Source organism: Astatotilapia calliptera, chromosome 20 (genome assembly GCF_900246225.1).
Source record: "Astatotilapia calliptera chromosome 20, fAstCal1.2, whole genome shotgun sequence".
Taxonomy (NCBI): Eukaryota; Metazoa; Chordata; class Actinopteri; order Cichliformes; family Cichlidae; genus Astatotilapia; species Astatotilapia calliptera.
The window spans coordinates 30,962,992-30,982,736 of NC_039321.1; the positions used below are offsets into that span (position 1 = coordinate 30,962,992).

At 41.7% G+C, this 19,745-nt stretch overlaps 1 protein-coding gene across 4 annotated transcripts in view; it reads right to left on the minus strand.

The window, feature by feature from the left end:
* LOC113013675 (ERC protein 2-like) overlaps positions 1 to 19,745 on the minus strand; it is a 159,461-nt gene that overhangs the window by 116,042 nt on the left and 23,674 nt on the right. For all 4 annotated transcript variants that reach the window (XR_003270851.1, XM_026154769.1, XM_026154768.1 and 1 more), the window contains one exon: positions 8,553 to 8,720. Coding sequence is in view for 3 of the 4 variants with exons in the window: in XM_026154769.1 (XP_026010554.1) it covers positions 8,553 to 8,720 (168 nt within the window). In the remaining variant the exon portion in view is untranslated. The remainder of the gene's footprint in view (positions 1 to 8,552; positions 8,721 to 19,745) is intronic.

The following is a 19,745-nucleotide window of genomic DNA, read 5'->3' on the forward strand; positions in this document are numbered from 1 at the left end:
TCACTTCCAAGGTCAGCACAGCTATTCTTGTCAAGTTGCAGTGACATTTCACTGTGGACAGCCTCACCCAAACCCTAACCCCTTCATTAGGACCAGGCTTTGGCCCCCATGAGAACTACTGGTCTCCACAAGGTTGGTGGACGCGGAAAAAGCCTGTTAAGATGTAACAAAAACGCACACACCTACACACACACAATAAACACTGTGTCAATGCTGGACTAACATTTTCCTTCTATCAACATGCAGCATTTCCTCTTGCTATCCATATGCATCACACTCAACAGTACTAGTGTGTTGGGACGATGTATAAAATATTTGGGGGAGAAATGGCAAAGAGAGAAAGTGGAACACTGAAGGATGTTTTGGGAAATATCTATGTGGGTACAAAAGGTGTAACATGTAGAAGACATTACAACAAGAGACATTAAAATGAAAATCTTTCAACCAATGTGAAAGCTCATTAACGATAAAACATTCAAGACAGAAGAACAATTGCTCCAGAGAGACAGTGAGCTGAGAGCTGAGTGGGGGAGGAAAAAGAAGAAATGCATAAGGCCAGGGGACAACTGGATTTATCTTCATATCAATCTCTTTCTCTCTCTACTTTTCTTCACAATCAAAGGGCTAGCCATGTTGATGAAACCAGGCCAGAGCCAGTGATGACACCAGGCCAGAGCAAGTGCTGAAAGGGTCTGGCAGAGGATCCACTCAAACAGAGGTTGGTTCCCCTGAGAATGTCTGAGCGAGACCTGCTAAGCACTATAATAGCTATAAGAGGGGCCCTTGTGTACACGGCATCCTTCCATATAGACGCACAAACATTCACACATTGTGCTCGGTCTGCAGCACATGTAATCCAATCTCCCTGCCTGTGGTTGCTATAGGAGGCAACATGATAGGGGATACTATACTTCCATGCATACAGACAGCCTTTTTAAAAGCATGAATATGGATTGAGATGACCACAATGTTTGAACATGAATAACATATGTAAGCCAAAACCACACCACAACCGGCCATGCATATGTACCTCCCACAGCCCTACCCCCTCAGAGAAAGAGGAAGAAGAAAAAGAACCAAAAATGAAAAAATAAATAAATAAATGCATCATTATGCATTGGTCATGGTCTCATAGACCAAGAGCTTGAACAGAGCTTCCACTGTTCTGCATGATACACAAGACCAAAATGCCCACACAACTTCTTTTTGTCATTCAAAGACCGTTTCCTCATTATTTTTAGTTAAATTAAGCCTCTTGCTATTAAAATCACCCCAGGGCTCAAACTATAGCAGTGACATCATGGCACCATGCAATAATTCATGGTGAACATCCATGTCGATGCCAGCAAGAGAAAATTCCTCTCACTCTCTTGAAACAGAGAACAAGGCAGTAATGGCACAAACTGCAATTTAAGCTAGTCTGTGTCGCAACGTCTGTGTAATCATTTTAAAAAAGGGGTAAAAACGCACCACATGTCAGAAACCCTTAAATATCAAATTCAAAAGGGCCTCACAGACATAAACATGACTTTACTGCATCTTTATGAAGCTGTTAATTAATACAAAAAATGAAACCAATAAATCTGTTGAGGAAAGCTAAATATGTCATTAATTAGTATGTTTAGATGAAAACTAAACCAGAAATTCCACAGAAAAGAAAAACTGCAAGAAAACAGTAATTATTCAAAAATCCGAGATAACACAGGAGTGGGCGGGGCAAAGCAAAGGACGCTAAACTGCAACGAAGAACATGCGAGTAAACGAGACTGATGCCGCAAACCTGTTGTCCTGTTTTCATTTACATTCGTTTTTTCAGCTTCCTCCCGTCCGTATCGTATTACACTCACATCCAACAGGCTGTTCTTGCTCTTAGATACAACGACACACACTGACCCACACAGGAATCCAATATCATGCACCAGTTGACCTGTCATCAGCCTTTATCATTCTCACCAGCTCTCTGGGTGGCGGGTGCTGTTTGCAGTGAAGACAGAGAGCCTGTCGCGATAAAACAGATGCATCATCTGAACCCTCAAAGCTCTTTTCATCAGCGGGGGAACATATATGAGAGATTAATAGCTCTATGAAATCTGTTTAGTTGACTCACTGGAAGCTGAAAATTTTATGAAGAGGCTTGGCACTTTCCATAAGATTTAATCTAAACCTCATTACATCGTGTCATGAAAGTAAAAGCAGTGCTTGTACACAGCACATGGTTTAGCTATTGAAATAATATTCTCAGGATGTTTTTTTCTTTTCCCCAACTGTGCGGTTTGTCATATCAAAATGTCCCTAGTGAGGGAAATGTAACCCCACGTTTTTTAGATAGAGTTATCTTTCACAGAAAAAAAGAAAAAACTTTATTCAACACTGAGAAGTCTTCAGACACAGCTGGGGGTGTGGGGGCTGGTGGCGAAATAACTTCAACAGGATAAGACTGGTAAGGAAACGAGCCACACTCCTGTCTTTCCTCTTGTACACAGATCTGTAAGTTATAGCCCAAGCCTGCTGGGAAACGGGAAATTTGGGAAACAAATCAGTACGAAATGGTCAGTTTACAGAGTGGTTACAGTGCGCACAAAGTTAGTCAAAGAAGTGCACGTTTCAAAGGAATCATATCTAGAGATCATGACTAGCCACTTAAAAATGTGACCCAGATAGCAATGACATTAAGATATCTTTTTAAAAATATTACCATAAAAGGATTAGTCACGTGACACGGCTGGTTCTCCCAAAGACCACATTTGCTCACATTCTTTGGGGTTATTTAGCCACACAAACACATACAGTCATATCTGTCAAGGCTTTCTGGCAACAGAACACACCAGTTTAAAAATCATGTAAATTACAGAAACACTGAAACTGAGTTCTTTCTTTGTCTTTCTTTTGTTTTTAATTAAATTCATTGAATTTGTATCTAATGTCAGCAATCAGTTTCAGAAAAAGTGCAACATTTACTCTTCTGTTGCATCACATCTTCTTCTTTTAACAACATCCTACAAAAGACTTTGGGTACAAGCCGTTTTAGAGTCTTCATCTACAAAAAGGTTTCACCTTCAAAGCACTAACAGCCATAATAGTGGTGCGGACGTTTTTCACACCATATGCACGAATACAACCCCATGCCATCACTCACACTGGCTCCCAGTTTTCAGTTCCCCATCTTAACTGAACTCAGGCCTGAGGAAGTGGGTGGCTGTTTCTGGATGTTACTTTGCACTTTTGTATCTTCGTCATAAGCTAAAATAGTTGGAAAGTTAATACACAAGTCAGTGACCCAATAATTTCCCCCCTTCAGCGTAACTCCAACATATCACCTACACCGACCTGCAGCACAAAAGTACCTTGCACAGATCAGATCATTACAACACGTTGTGCTGGAAAACCTTTGCTGTAAACCCTGGCAAGAAAAGATTGTTGCAGACCATGATAATGAGCCCCCCCCGTTATGCACACTGTTATGCACTATATCACTATTACATGCCATTACCTTTCTTCTTTAACTTGGTTGGCAGATACTGCATGCTCTTGGTCTGTGCTCACTGCTCTCACCAGCTTGCCAAGCGTTACTCTTGTGTCTTGTTTCCATCTCTCTGTGCTTTTCTCTCATGTCTCAACCAGCTGCAGCAGATGGACAGCACCTCCATGAGGCCGGTTCTACCAGAGGTCTCTTCCTGTTCTTTCTCTTGATGGCTGCCAAGTGCATGCTCATTGGGCTTTTCTCTCTAATACTGTAGGGATTTTACCTTAAATTTAAAACACCGTGAATATGACTGTTGTTGTGGCCTGCACTATATAAACTGAATTAAACTGAGTAAATAGCCGTTTGGTTGACCCTTCCCCAAACATACACCAAAGCCAAAAAAACTCAACCAAACAAGCAAATACAAAATAGCTTGACTGGATTAAACCGCAAACCTCTGGTAGAGACAACCAACAAATTCAGCCCCTTTATGCTTCTAAAAGAATTTCAATGACATGCTGTGCTTCAGAAGCAAAAAGTTGGCAAAAATGTCCTTGCCATTTCAGAAACCTCTTAAAAAGTAGGCAAACTATCACGTCTACCTGGAAAAAGAGACATGGAAGAAACCTTTGTGCAAAGAGGCGAAGATAAACAAGATGAAAGAGGAGCCGGAGATGAAAAAGCAAAGAAAGACCAGAAATTGAAAATCTGAAAGTGAACCCAAAGTCAAAGTGCACTCAACATTGAGCTCACAGTCTTATGAGACAAGGAATGTCTTCCAGCTGGCAAGGGAGGACACAGAAGAAGAAAGAAAAGCCTTTAGGAGAGGACTCAAGAGTGGTCTTTAGCAGGAAGACATTCAACATAAAAAGAAAGAAGATGGTCATGGCAAGAGTGGCCTACAAGAAAAGTCAGACTTTCAAATGATGAGGGAAGTTTTCCAGCTGGAGAAACTGGACATGAAAACAAAACCCCACTTTGAACAAAGAACCAAGGATGCACTTATGGAGGGCTTTGCATGGTGAAAACAATGAGATGATTGATGATATTAAGTCTTTTAAGATAGAAAAGGATGAGACAGCAATGTTGAGAAAGGCCTATTTCCAAGAGAAGAAAGACATTCAGAGCATTGCACAGGCTTTGCAGTTGGAGAAGCAAAGCACAGAAAAAGAAAGAAGAAGATAACCTATACTGAAGAAATTATGACTTTAAACTAAAGAAAGACAACGTGAAAATAACTACAACGCACAAAGAGGAAACCCAATAAAAGGATGGCAGAGAGTAGAAAAGGAAGAGTTAGCTTTAAAAAGGAAGGGCTACATTCAGTTAAAGACGGGTATCAAGAGTATGTGATGCTTTCCAGCTGAACAACTAGAAGGAATAGAAAGAACAGCCCGTGTTAGGAGCTTAAATTCAAGTGGACGAGGGGCTTTAAAACTGAAAGACAGAAAGGTGTTGGAGACAGAAAACAAACAATGACAACAATAACGGAAAAAGAACAATTTACTGGACTTATTTGTCACCACACACACAGGAACCACTTTGTCAACAACTGAGGTTTTCTTTGAGCCAAGGATGGAAATCCTCACAACCAAGACACTCACTGTGCTGTCAAACTGCTTTAGTGCTAAGCAGCCAAATGTGAGCTATTTAATTTCACAGAAAATCACCCATCCACCCACTCATCCACCCACTCATCCACCCATCCATCCACCCATCCACCCATCCATCCATCCACCCATCCATCCACCCATCCACCATCCACCCATCCACCCATCCATCCATCCATCCATCCACCCATCCATCCACCCATCCACCCACTCATCCACCCATCCATCCACCCATCCACCCACCCATCCACCCATCCACCCATCCATCCATCCATCCATCCACTCATCCACCCATCCACCCATCCACCCACTCATCCACCCATCCATCCACCCATCCACCCACTCATCCACCCATCCATCCATCCATCCATCCATCCATCCATCCACTCATCCATCCACCCATCCATCCACCCATCCATCCACTCATCCATCCATCCATCCATCCATCCACCCACCCATCCATCCATCCACCCATCCATCCACCCATCCACCCACTCATCCACCCATCCATCCATCCATCCATCCATCCATCCATCCACCCATCCACCCACCCATCCACCCATCCATCCACTCATCCACCCATCCATCCATCCATCCATCCACCCATCCACCCACCCATCCATCCATCCATCCACTCATCCATCCATCCATCCATCCATCCATCCACCCACTCATCCACCCATCCACCCATCCATCCATCCATCCATCCATCCACCCACCCATCCACCCATCCATCCACCCATCCACCCACTCATCCATCCACCCACCCATCCATCCACCCATCCATCCATCCATCCATCCATCCATCCATCCATCCACCCATCCACCCACTCATCCACCCATCCACCCATCCATCCATCCATCCACCCACCCACCCATCCATCCACCCATCCATCCATCCACCCATCCATCCATCCATCCACCCACTCATCCATCCATCCATCCATCCATCCATCCATCCATCCATCCACCCATCCATCCATCCACCCACCCCATCCATCCATCCATCCATCCATCCATCCACCCACTCATCCATCCATCCATCCATCCATCCATCCATCCATCAAACTGGAATTTAAGGGGAGAGTATAGGGATTTTTGGAACAGGAACCTTCTTGCAGTGAAGCTATGCTATCAATTTTAAAATAAATTCACTGGAATTTGTACGTTTTTAATTGACACTGCAATACATTTATTAAACTATTTGTAGAATCAAAATGCTATTTTATGTGTATGTGAAAACAATGAGAAAGCCACAGTTTAAAATACCTGGCACACTTCATCATTCAAATCACTCTCAGTCACTTCGCACTTCAATTCATTCGTTAACACATATTTCAAAAATTTTCATCATATTCCTGCTGACTTTTTTAGGGTGTTGCAGAACTTCTGCCTTTTAAAGTTTACTATGGCATGATGAATGAGGAGCACGTCTGCAGCAATAATATTTGTAAAGGAGAAAAGGAAACACAAAGATATGGGTAGAGAGGGAGGCTTTCTGCATATTTCAACAAACAAAAAAAACTTGCTGGTGTTAAAACAGCCATCAACACAATGATACGAAGGAAAAGCAAAGCATTTGCAGTAAGCCCACGTTTGAGCGTGTACTGATGAAAACTGATGTCAAAGCACCACAGCAAACCATGAAACATCCCTAATTACAGGGCTTTTGACGTGTAGCCACTTTGCATTTAAATGGAACAGCTATAGTAAACGGGGCATTTTTAGAGAACAACTTCACACCCAACTGGAGTGTGCAACAGGGATGAGCTAAAAGCAAGCATATTGCTTTAAGTCAATGCTATAGGGAGGAGTACAGCACGTTATATGCGGTGCAGAAAGATCCTCAAACCTTGTGGTCACACAAACATAAAAGATTATGTATATTTTTAGAACAATCACATGCACGCATACACCCTGATGGCACTTTATTTGACCTTTTGTGCTCTTTTTCTTAAACTCAGCAAGTGGCAGAGAGGGAGAAGACAGAGAGAGACCTTTAATTTGAGGACATGAGAGGAAACAAGGAAGATGAGAGAAGACCTTTATGTGTATGTAATTGGTCTATAGAGGAACTGCCAGCATGCGCACCACAGGTGGCCGCCAGCCCGGTTTAAATAGCCATCCTCATTAAGTCCTCTGAGACATGCCGTGCAAACAGAAAGAGAGGGTCATGAGTGGCATCTGGGACCAAAAGTACGATGTTTCTTTAATTCATCATTCCCATTTACTGCATAGTGCAAGTTTACACACGGAGGTACTGTATACATGTTCAAAGACAGTGATGAAAACTCTGATTAGCCAACCTCCAGTCAGTCAACGATTCGCTCTCAGCGTTTAATCACAGACTTCATTTCTAATATGGCTGACTGAACTAGAAAAATATTCAGCTGATTTAAAGCAATAAAACTGCCAGTCATAATATCACTTCCTTTTTTTTCTTTAGTTACAAAAGTAAGCTGACTCACTGGACATTAGACTTTTTCTACAATTAAAAGCAGAGAGACTAGGCATTGAAAGGTTTCTGACAGTTCTTCTCTTTAGTATGACAAACCTTCTAAAGCTGACAAACAGCTGCTGACATTATGGCCAATACAGCAGCCTCCTGTTGTTTGTTTCAATGTCCAACCCCCATAGCAATTTGGAAATGAACATCAACACAAACAGCTATGTGGAAAACAAGATTGTGGCCTCCACTGCGATGCTGCACAGCGATGTCCTGTATCTCACGTATGACTGCGACACCAGCGCCAATTATACTTTTTCAATTCAATTCAAGGGTGCAGCCGTCTACTGCAACTGGTTGGGGAATAAAAAACACCGTGGAAGACAGCCGGAAGTTAGAGCTAGCTTCTTCAATAGTGTTATAACACAATAATGTCAGCTCAGTTACTTGTTTCTCCTTTTCTGTTTCTTGTTTTTTGTCCAGATATAGAGTGAGAGTGGTAGATAAGTGGCACTGAGAGAACAAATATCACATTGTTTGGATTTTTCCCTGAAAACTCAGCCTGAGCTCTGTGCTGAGAATGTCCAGCAAGTTGTCTTTTTAAGTTACATTACAATCCACTCACACGTGGAGCTGTTGAATTATTATTATTATTGGTTTGAGAGTTTTAGAGTGTGTTTAGGCCCAACACTCATTCTCCTTTTGGCTCCATCAATTCCTGTGGGAGCACGTCTGTTTTTCTTTTTCTGTACAAAAATAATAAGATGCTTACTTTATCTGTCTCTAATTTATTGATGAGCACTTGGAACTCAGTGGATCAACATCAACACTATGCACTATTGTCACTCCAAGCTTTTAAAATATTCATTTTAGTATAAAAGGAATAATTAGAGAGTTTATAATACAATGTGCTGCATTTTTCTCTAAATAGAGTGAATTTAACTCACAACAGAAAGGTTTCATATGCAATTAAAGTCAGGCTACACTTTTTAAAATAATGCAGTGTGTTGCTGTAAAAGTTGGCTTTACGTACTTTTTTCTGCAAGACATTTATCTTCCTCTCCTTGACGTCCAGCATGTCCTTCATGTCTCTGATTTCTCCCGTTAGTGTGCTCTTTTCATCAGTCAAGTCCTGCAACTGTTTGGTCTTCTTGGTCAGGAACTGCTCCTTCTCCTCCAGACGCACTCGCAGAGCATCTACCTACAATTAACCAAGACAAGAAGTTAAGTGCAGATAGGCAGGTATAACAAAACTGTAAAGGCAGATCAATAGGGACACCGAAAGCAGCATCTGCACAACACAAACACTAACAGACAAGTAGCAGGAGAGAGAAAAGTGGACACAATCTTCAGACAGGGTGATAGAAACCAGTATGCACCATATCCAGAATTCATACACAGTCAGACAGACAGGCAACCATACAGGTTGAAAGTAATCTGTAAAAAATAGTTTTAAGGCAGACCGTTTGACGATGAGCGAGAGCTGAGTGACTGACAGGCGAATGTAGAGAAAAGAGGAAGCAAAAAAAGATTAAGAAATGTTACACCGTGATTTTTCCCAGTTCTCGGTCAGGTGGCCCACATGTTATTATTCAGCGCTAGAAATGACATTTCTCACATTTACTTGTTGACGTTTGGAAGTAGTAAAAGTTCAACTCTGACCTAATGTCCATGATTTGAACCACTGCGGACTGAAGCAAAGTGTGTGTGAAAGAGAAAGAGCCAGGAGCCTGTCCTGTCGTTTGTTATTGAGAGTGTTGTGTGATTGGGCCGGTGCTGCCATAGATCAGACCGCTCACACGCTTCACACTCACACATAGAAGTTCGACGTGTCTGGCTAAGTGTAGTGAGATGAGAGATAGCTGTGCACGTTCCAGCACTACTTATTGGACTTGACATACGCAACCGACTCCTTGTTTGTTCTTCTGCAATTTCACTTTATTCCCATGTATAATTTCAGGGGTGTTTCATTTGACTTCACGAGGACACACACACACATAGATGAAGGGAAGTAACATGAGGCTTGTTAACAGTCATTACTTGGACACAACGTGAGCAGTGTGAAAATAGTTAGAGCAAAAACTCTTTTGCTTTCAAACTTATCTCCCAGGTATTTCACAAGGCACTCACTGTGATTCATAAAGGGAGGACGGGCGTTGGAGCAACTGGAGGTAAGATTTAGTCAGTTAGTTAACTTCCCTTTAGGCAACAGTAACACCTAAATCATTATTCTGATGTATAATAATAGTGTTGCACAAACTGTGTGTATTAAATTAATGGCACACAAGGGTTTCTGATTAGAACTAGAACGACTGCTATTTTGTAATTGTGCAAATGCCGAGAGAAATTTAAAACCACAAGAATTCAAGACAAAACAAATAATATGAGAGCAATCAGAAGAAAAACGTCAATAGCAAAAAAGCAGATATACTAAAGGCACAATTGAAAAGTACAGCTGTGTTGGAGCACAGTTCCTCCCTGCAGATATGTTTATGTACCTGCATGTGTAAAATGAGAGTGCGCCATGCACTCCAGAGACACACAGAGGGGGCCTGTCACTGTGCCATTAGAAGCAGGCCAGGACCCCCAGGTGTAAGATGGCGAAGTATTTATCTCATATTGCTCCTCTGGCAGACAACCAAAGTCTAATACTGAGAACGGCTCTGTCCTCCCAAATTCACATTTACACACAAACGCGCGCACAATAGTGGTGTTATCACCAATGCTTTGCACGTACAGTATACATGCACATACTATGTGTGTGTGTGCATGTTTGCCACTGCATTTATGTGCGTGTGTGAGAGAGCGAGAGACCTCCTCCCCTCCATCTCCACCTGGCAAGGAGCAATTTAGCAAGAATGTAGCAAAGGGGCCTAACAGGAAATCCCTGCTGTCTCACCTGCACTGGCCCACTAAGCTGTGATAGTGCTACACAGACTAATACCCTCTTAAAGCACTCAGCGCTGTGAGACACAGTACATGGAAAAACAGGGAGAGAGTTGGATGATGAGATGCGGAGGGACAAATGAAAGGACAGATAACAGTAAGGGTGAAAGCAAGGGACGTAATAAATGAATGAAGGTGGATAGGGTCCGGCCTGTTGTGGACACAGCATTTGGACTGAGCATGTTAACACCACCGGCATACTGCTGTTTCACTGGCTACCACTCCAACAGCAGGAAATACTGTATGGCTTTATCAGCTGGCACACATGCTGAGATGATAGACGGCTAACTGCACACAGTGATTAACCTCTCTCTTCTCCCTCAATTTCCGCTCCAATGTTCCTTTTCTTCTGCTGCCCTTCTTCCTTGTGTCATCTTTCAAAAACACCTCTCGCTCTCTCTCGCTCTCTTCCCCTGTGGCTACCACCTCTCTTTCAACACTCCATCCCTCCAACCATGCTGCACACTCTCCAGGAGATTTCCTATTGCCATTTAAAGGCAACGGTCCTGCAGCGAGACAGAGTGATGTGTCAGTGTGAGAAATCCCTGAAGTCTTCAAATCAGGTTGTCTTTGGTACAGACCCACATTTCCCCAAGCATAACATTGCAGGTTTGAGCCTTTCCGTGCAGATTTGAGGGAGATGACATGCAACACAGAACTCCTGCTGTCTCCAAGACAACCACGGTATTGATTCTACCTACACGAGCGGACACCAGGGACTATATCCTGTTTTGTAATCGTGACGTTTCTTTAGCAGAAAAGGAGAAAGGTCAGGGAGAGGAGTAGAAAAGCCGCTGCTGTCCAGTCTGGCTTCGTTCAAATCTAAAGGGAACACTGGAGACTGCCCTGAGAAGTTCTGCTGAGTTGATGAATTAAAAACACATCTATATCACCCCACCTTCCTCCAAAAAAACCCACTTAAACTTTCCAGTCCCTCACTCAGCACCCCATAATTTAAAAAAAATATCTTGATATGTTTTCAACATTCTGTGGTTGCAAAACTATTAATTCTTGGCAAACCCCGGATTTTGTTTAAATTAATTCATTCCCAAATTTGTAACTACTCTAACGTGCGCACACATATGCATATTCAACAAATCTCAAGGCACAAAACTGCATCTGTAATTAAATATGCAAACAGCACGCACAAACGCATAAACACACTCTGATTAAATTCCTCCTTCTTGCTTGCAATGACAGCCAAATGTAGGTTCTGGAAATTGGTTAGCGGAGTAAAACAGAGGCTTAAAGAAAACAGTTTCACTGTTTGTCCTCACCTCCCTTTTCCCTGCCTCACATTTCATCATAAAAGTTTTTTTGGCAGGCAAATCTGCAAAGGTATTGGGCCCATCGTCGGCTCTGGGCCGCAATAAACAACACAGGGACTATATGAGCAGACCACAGTCAAAACAGCAGAACCAGAGAGAGTGAAAACCTGTAAGACCACAGCCGAGGTCTGGGGACACACCGACACTTGCGCAGTAACGTTTGCACTCTCACTCACACACTTGGGAGTCCAATATTGCAAATAGAGTCTTAGGTTGATCAGAAAAACATCCGTCATGTTTTCCATTGTCCCAATCTCAGTCTTTAAAAATCTATGACCTTTACAGAAGCTCATATCCAAACCATCAGCTATATTCATTCGTGTGTGTGTGTGTGTGTGTGCGTGTGTGTGTGTGTGTGTGTGCGTGCGTGTGTGTGTGTGTCTTAAAACAAGTTTGAATGTCACTTGAACTGAAAACACACCATTAAAGCTCTTAAATCCCAAGGAAAGGGTCTGATGAAATGTATCTAATGCCTGAACTAAGATCTTCTTGGCCTGCTGTGGTGCACCACACACAGCTGTGTCAGCTATTCACTTCTCTGGCTGCATCTCTAGCCTTTATAAATACACCACACGGCACCCATTAGATTTAATTTATTCAAAGGCCTGTGCAGTGAAACTAATCATCTCAATTTATGGCCTAATTCAGGTTTGTCAAGCCACTGATGAGCCCAAGTCTGAATTTCATCACTAAAATATTGAAGACAATGCTAGACCACCAAAGTCTCGCATGCTACCTATTATCATCTCTTTGGTGAGATGTACTTTACGCAGCGAGACAAACCAACACATATGATGCAGAAGGAATGAGAATGAATGCAGACAGCTGGATTTAAGCAGCCTGTCGGTGTTTTCATGCTGACTAATATCTGCATTATTAAAGACTGCTGAGAGGTGAACAAAAAACCCACGAGGATATATAGAGAACAGTAACTCACACCGCTGGTATATAAGCACCAGGTTATATGTCTTTTATTTATACAGAGCGGCATCAAGTGATCCATAGTTTCATGTTGATGTAACTGAAGCCTTCAATAGATGTCGGGAGGTTACAAATACTGTAAGAGTAGCCGCCTGAAGACCAAAGGATGTTTTTTGTTTTAATTGTGCATGTTGACGTGCTCAGTGTGTGAGCGTGTGAATAGGGGGGCGTTGTCAGATGGAAGTATGAAGAACTTTACACAGAAAATGTAAACAAGCCTGGACTTCTAGACCCTACACTGTTTATTTACACACAGAAGGCACTTAAAGACCATTTTTATAGTGTTTGGTACTTTTTCCCATGTCCATACAGCTCAAACCGAGGACCACCGGAGTTCGTAGGACTCCTTTTTGGGGTATTTCCTTCTATAGAGGAGGAACTGCGTCAGCACAAGAGGAACTTTGCATGATGTGATGTATTGTGACTGGTCCTGACCAGCGTTATTGTAGTTTTACATCGTTATTTCATTTTAATTATGAAATTACATTTTGTTTTACTAGTGTGTATTCGCTCATTTCAGTTTCGCATATAAGACAAATTTATGGAGAACACAAAAACAACACTTTTGACTCACATCCTGTCTCAATAAATATATGCTGCAGTGCTTCCCTGTGCTTGTTTTGACAACTGATTTGACTAAATGATCAAAGACTAAAATGTAAGATATCTCCCACCCATCCGTCCATCAATACATCCATTTATATATTTTATAACACTTTTTCAGTTCACAGTCATGTGGAGCCTGTCCCAGCTGTCATAGAGCAGGGTAACACCCACCAGGTCAATATTTCACATATACTTTTTATTTTTTATTCTCAAGTACATAATATTGCTTCTGTTAGTTTCTTTAGGGTAACCAAAACATTTTTTACAACTAGTTTAAATTTTATTTTGGTTTTAGTTAACTGCAATAACTTTGTTTTGTACTTAAGTGTGGACTGAATATTTGATAAATGGTGTTACAAGTAGGGATCCTCCTTTTTCCAATTCCAACCCCTCGGCTGTGGTTCATCTGCCAATAACAAATACCCGTTTTAAATGAATAATCTGTATCCCTCACTGGCAGGAAGAGACAGGGGCTTGTTTTTTGTGTGTCTGGAAACTTTTGAATGAACAGAGTCAAACATGATTTTAAGAAACTAACAGAACCCAGTATGAGCTGACTTGCATTACCAGCTGCTTACTGCTTCCGAGTTCCTATAAGAAAAGAACAAATGCTGCGAGGCATGTGCTTCCCAGCACACCTCCCTAATGGGTACCTACACCCAAAAATGTTTGGTCAGAAAGCAGCTACATATGCCTACACAGATAAACAAGTGCATGCATGCAAACAGAAGTTTTCATCTCCACCTGAGCTGGTCATCCCAGACATAACAAGACTGAAGTTGATCTTTACGGAAACGTGGGAAATTCCCTGTCCTAGGGCAAAGGCTGTGTCATTCGAGGGGTGTCATGAAAGCTGAGTTAAGGCAACAGTCAGAGCTCTGATCCGGACTCGTATAATGGACAGATCACCTCAGGGCTGACTCGGGATAATAAGCGGATATAAACTGGCTCACAGCAGGGGCTGCAGGGTGGAGAGTGGGACACTGTCTCATTGAACACCATAACATCTGCTGATAAAACCATGGCAACACAGCTGTGTGCCTAAAGGCTACGAAGGGAACATGGAAAAGCACAGATGTAAAACAAGACCAAAAAAGACAAGGACACACACACACACACTGACAAAAGGACCTTTGTCAGTGAATGTTTGCTACCAAAGCATGAAAGTCATTAATGTTCATATTGTAACAGTGGATGGTTTCATGACATTGAAAAATATAGGGTCACAGCACAAACTCTCATCGCACGCCGCTGCCTCAAACACTCTTTTGCCCTCCATCCATCATCATTACATCCTGCCAACAAAGACACAAAAAACACATACACAACACACGTGCGCATGTAGAGGAAGAGCTGCTGCAGGCGTTCCTCCTCATTAACACTTGCTGCTCCTCTGATTATTTTTCCTGATCATTTCCAGCACTGCATGCCAGTTCCTACATCCTGTTTCAAGGGAATCCATTTCCTGTCAAACACTAAGCAGTCACTCTGGCAAACATGTGGAAAATAAATGCTGGTCTGCAGTTCCTACAGTAGGTGCCTGAAATAAGCTTGATTTCTACTTGATCAACGAGTAAATATTAGCTGAGTGTCTCACACACAGTCACAGTCTTGAGTAAATACCAAACTTTGAACTAATAATGAAACCTGAATGCAAGTTAATTCAATGACAACTAAGTATGTTGTCATGGAGATGAAAAAATTGTTGTCAATAGCCTTTTAGCCAAAAATGATATTGTAAAATCAACAGAATTATATCAAGTCTGTCAAACTCACTATGCCACAGTCAGGGGCAGCTGAAACATAACCACAGTTATTGCAACCATGTACAACAGACGTGCATTTCATCGCCTTTGAAGTCGTCTTATCAGTGACTTTGGTGTCTCAAGATAACCATAAAAAAATCACTAACACAGAGACAAACTGCTACCAGTCTGCTACCAGTCTGCAATTAACTGGAGTCAAGTTGGCAATTATGTTTGTGATGCTAAAGCAATTAACTGCGACTAGCAGAAACCTGTTGCCACCTACATACACAGAAATGTACATGAAACAGAAATTCATGTTTAGTACTTATATTCAGAGTCCAGGCAAAAGCTCCCAAATCTGAAATAGAAATCCATTAATTTTTTTGAAAATAGTACCAGTGTTCCTGCATGACGGGGTTTTAACAGCAAATTTATATATATAACCTCAAATAGACACGTCAGGGTTGGTACTTTGTCTTTGTTTGTAAGTTAGGCAGCAGTTATTTACAAAGCTTAGCCAGTCGTTCTGAGAGTGATGGCAGTCATTTAGAGAACTGCTGTCTGGCGACAGGCTGCCTCGTACCAGGTAACCTGCACTATGGAGCGTACAGTGACCACTATTCTATTTCATCTTTCATCTGTATACTATACCAGTTAAAAAATATATAATTTCCTTAAAACTCTTAAAGAGTTTTGAGCAAAGTATAAACCCTAAAGTAAAAGTTGAATTTTGATCATTTAAATGTGCTGGAGGGGGATTAAAAAATGAAACAGACACACCTCCCCTATAAACAGGAGTAAGTAGAGGAGTGGAATATGTCATATTTCATCTAGTTTAATTGTTCTGTTCGGAGACTTTTGTGTTAACAAAGAGCCGACTTACTGTAAGCAAGAGTGAAAACTGCTTTCGGAGTGTATTATTGTGGCGTGGAGTGTTTGTGTAAGTATGTCTTTGTCTGTGTGTGTATTTGGGTATATGTGTGTATGAAACTGGAAGTTAAGTGGTCTTAGCAAAGCAGGGTGACCCTGAGGAAAGAGGAGGTCAGAACAAAAAGAAAGGGGCTTATTGTCTCTGGCTGTCTCTATCACCACCTCACGGCCTTCTGGTTAACCACCTGCTGACTGACTGTAGACCAAGCAAAGCCCACATTACTGTTTCTGTTTATGGGTGTGGATTTTTCTGTTAGGTTTCAAAATAGAAAACAAAAATATGCAGAAAGATTACAAACATTTCCCAAGGACCTTAATACGGAAAAAATGTCACACAAACGAAACCATTCGTGATGAAGCACGTGTCACGTATACTTGGACAGCAATGCTAATGCGTGTGCAGTCGTGCTGCGTGCACACACGTGTCCGTCCACTCATTAGGTCACATTTATCTCATTCGCTGTGTAAACCATTAAATATCTCATCCCCATTCTGACCGCTGTAACTCCACTTTATGGCTTTTCCACAAGGCCTCTGAAGAACTTGCGGGGGCTTTATTTTGGACCGTGCCATGTTTGTTCTGGGGGGCCCGATGCTGCTACTCACACTGAAACCCAAACCACACCGATCTACGAAGACGGGAGCACGCTATTGGGTCTGAGAATGGTGACCATGGTCAGTCGAGTTCAGATGAGATCATACAAAAACTGTCAAGACCTGCTGATTAGTGGTCAGCAAATGGGAATGGAAGTGTTTCCTGTTTACTTAGTCCAATAAGCTCACTGTAAGTTTTAGGGAGCTCATCAAGTTCTTACCTTTGTTTAAACTGTTTTTTCACCCTTTCTCATTCCTAATCTGTTGGTAATGTGGAAATAAGGTGAAATAAGGAGTCGGCAACAAAATGTGATAGAATAGAGACGAAAGCACGAGGGAAAAGAAACTATGAACAGAGGGAGCAAAAGTGAATGAGGCAGAAAGAAAGACAGTAAGCGAGAACACAGCAGGGGGATAGCCCAGGGTGGAGTTTAACCCGGGCCCGACCACATCTTTTCTCCGCCTCACTACCTATATGAACCATCAATCAGCTAGGAGAACAAGGAAAGATCAACACAAATAGTCCAGCAGGGACCACAGCACACCGCTCCATCGAATCACTCACTGACAAAAGCCCATATCCTTAAACATCCATCAAACGGCGCAATTCTCTCACTTTTCACTTCCTCTTGTCGCTCAATCACGTCTTGATTCATTCCCACTTACACTTCTTTTTAATTTTCCTCTTGTTTTCACTATTCATCACTGCCACTACCGTTGATGTTAGCAACTCATCTTTTAGTCATTTCTGTCTTTTACGACTCATTACATTCAACCTCAAAATGAAAACTTCTGACAGACACAGCAAACGCTGGTGATGAAAGAGAACGCAGGATATTTGAGGTCAGATCTGACGAAGCTGAAGTGAAATACCGCAGACGGTGTTCTCTCCAAATACAGATACGTTGCCACATCCCAAAGTATGCATTGAAGGCGTGCTGCTGCTAACACTTCTACTGGCAGTCGGTGAGGAACAAAATATCAAATGTTATATTGCTGTGCAAATTTATGTGCCCGATTAAGACTTAAACTCCAGCTTCATGTCTAGACTTCTCTTTATAGGGTAAGTTGCCCCCAACATGATGCTTACCCAGCGATAAATACAGTCCTGTACAAAAGTCTCATTCTTTATATGTTTCTAGGAAAATGGGAAATAGATGGAGTGATTTACTGAAATGGGAACATAAACATGGAATAAAGAAGAGTTTGTGCAATTGAAGGTCAATATTTTGTATCACCACCTTCAGTCTTCAACAAAGCGTCTCTTAGGGAAACTTTCCTATAATGGTTTTATAAGTAGCCTTAAAGAATAGTTATCCAGCTTTCTTGAAGGACATTCAAAGCTCTTCTTTGGATGTTGCTGCCTTTTGTTCTGTTCTGTGTCAATATGATCCCACACTGCTTCAATAATGTTGAGATCTGGGCTCTGGGGAAGCCATTGTGTGCTTTGCTATCCAGGTATTGCTTTTACTGCATTGGCAGTGTGTTTGGGATCAATGTCATTTTGAAAAATAAAGCCACTGCCAATCCGACGCTTTCCAGATGGCATTGCATGGTGGATCAAAATCTGATGGCACCTTTCTGCGTTCATAATTCGCTCAGTTTTTCAAGATCCCAACACCTCTGGCTGAAATACTAACTAGGAATGAGTCTCCACTATGTTTTACAGATGGCAGCAGACACTCAGTGTTATACTTCCCTTATGACCTCGGATAATTTGACAGTTTGGATTCATCATCCAGACCCGCTGACATTGATTTTCATCCAGTTCTTGTGTAACCTGGCGTCGCTCAACCTCTCCTCCCTGTAACACTTCCTTCAGACTGGCTCCTTGACAGCCACCTTTCCACTGAGAGCATTTCAGATGAGGCTTTGGCGAACAGTAGCTGGATCGACTGAAGGGCCCGGTGCATCTCCCAGGTCTTGTGTCAAGTTTTTCCTGGATTTCTTTTCATATAACTAAAGGACACGACTTTCAGATACTGTTCATCTGCTATAGATATCGTTTTTTAGCCCAGCCACTTCTTTTTGTTCTCCACTTGACTTAATTTGGGGTTATATAAATAAAATTGAATTGAATTAAACTTGTCCAGTTCCCTCAAATGTTTTAAGAACACATTGCACACCATGATGAGATATGCAAAGGTTTTGGCTAGCAGGTCTTTGAGAATTACCTTGTAGGTGAAAAAATATTATTTTTTATCTTTGGCATTTGTGTTAGAATCAACAAAAAAATGGGAAGACACAATGTGTTTATGCATCTGTCATGTATAGACACAAAAACGGCTTTACCCCTTGAGTCAGGTGCCTTTATGTCCATAGAAAAACTCAGAAAACCTGGAAAGCTATTGCTCAGGAAAACAGTCTGGTTCTCCTAAAGCAAAATCTAAAGAAATGAGGAGTAACTTATTACTATTGCAGAGTGCTGCATGTAAATCAAAGTACAATCATCATAAAAAATTTAAGCCTTATATCTGCAAAAGCCATTAATACATGTGACAGTGATGTTAAGAATTCTAATTGATTATGTGTTTCTTAGTAAACTATCAGTTTAATCAAACACTGCTCACACAGAGAAGGCCAAGAAACCATTTGTGTTTAGATTTTATTAAGTACACATCAGTTAGTTGTGCTGCCAAACAGACAGGCACACTCAGTGCAGGGGATTTTGGGAGGGGAACCAGAAGGTCTGCAGTCTTTGCAGTGACAACCATCGAAGAGTCGAGTGTTGTGTTTTGGTTGGATTTAGGTTTGATGGGGGGAAAGAAATGACTTTTTTAAGCCAAATATTTTTGCAAACTAGCTTTCCCCATCAGGAATGAAATTTATTATGCACTTTATTTCTGTCAATTTTCTTATTTTGTCATGATTTGCTTTCATTTTTTGCTTTGCTTAACACAGCCGAGCTTAGAGTCAATAAAACTTGTATTTTAAGGATCATTATTTTGTTTTGGAATGTCGACTCCTATCAGAGAAAACTGACAACACAACTGAAGGGCAGGTCCATCCATCTAACAGATATGTGACAGTTAAATCAAACTAACAATCCCAGCCCGATCTGGCCTCTTTTAAACAAATGTTCATAACATTCAA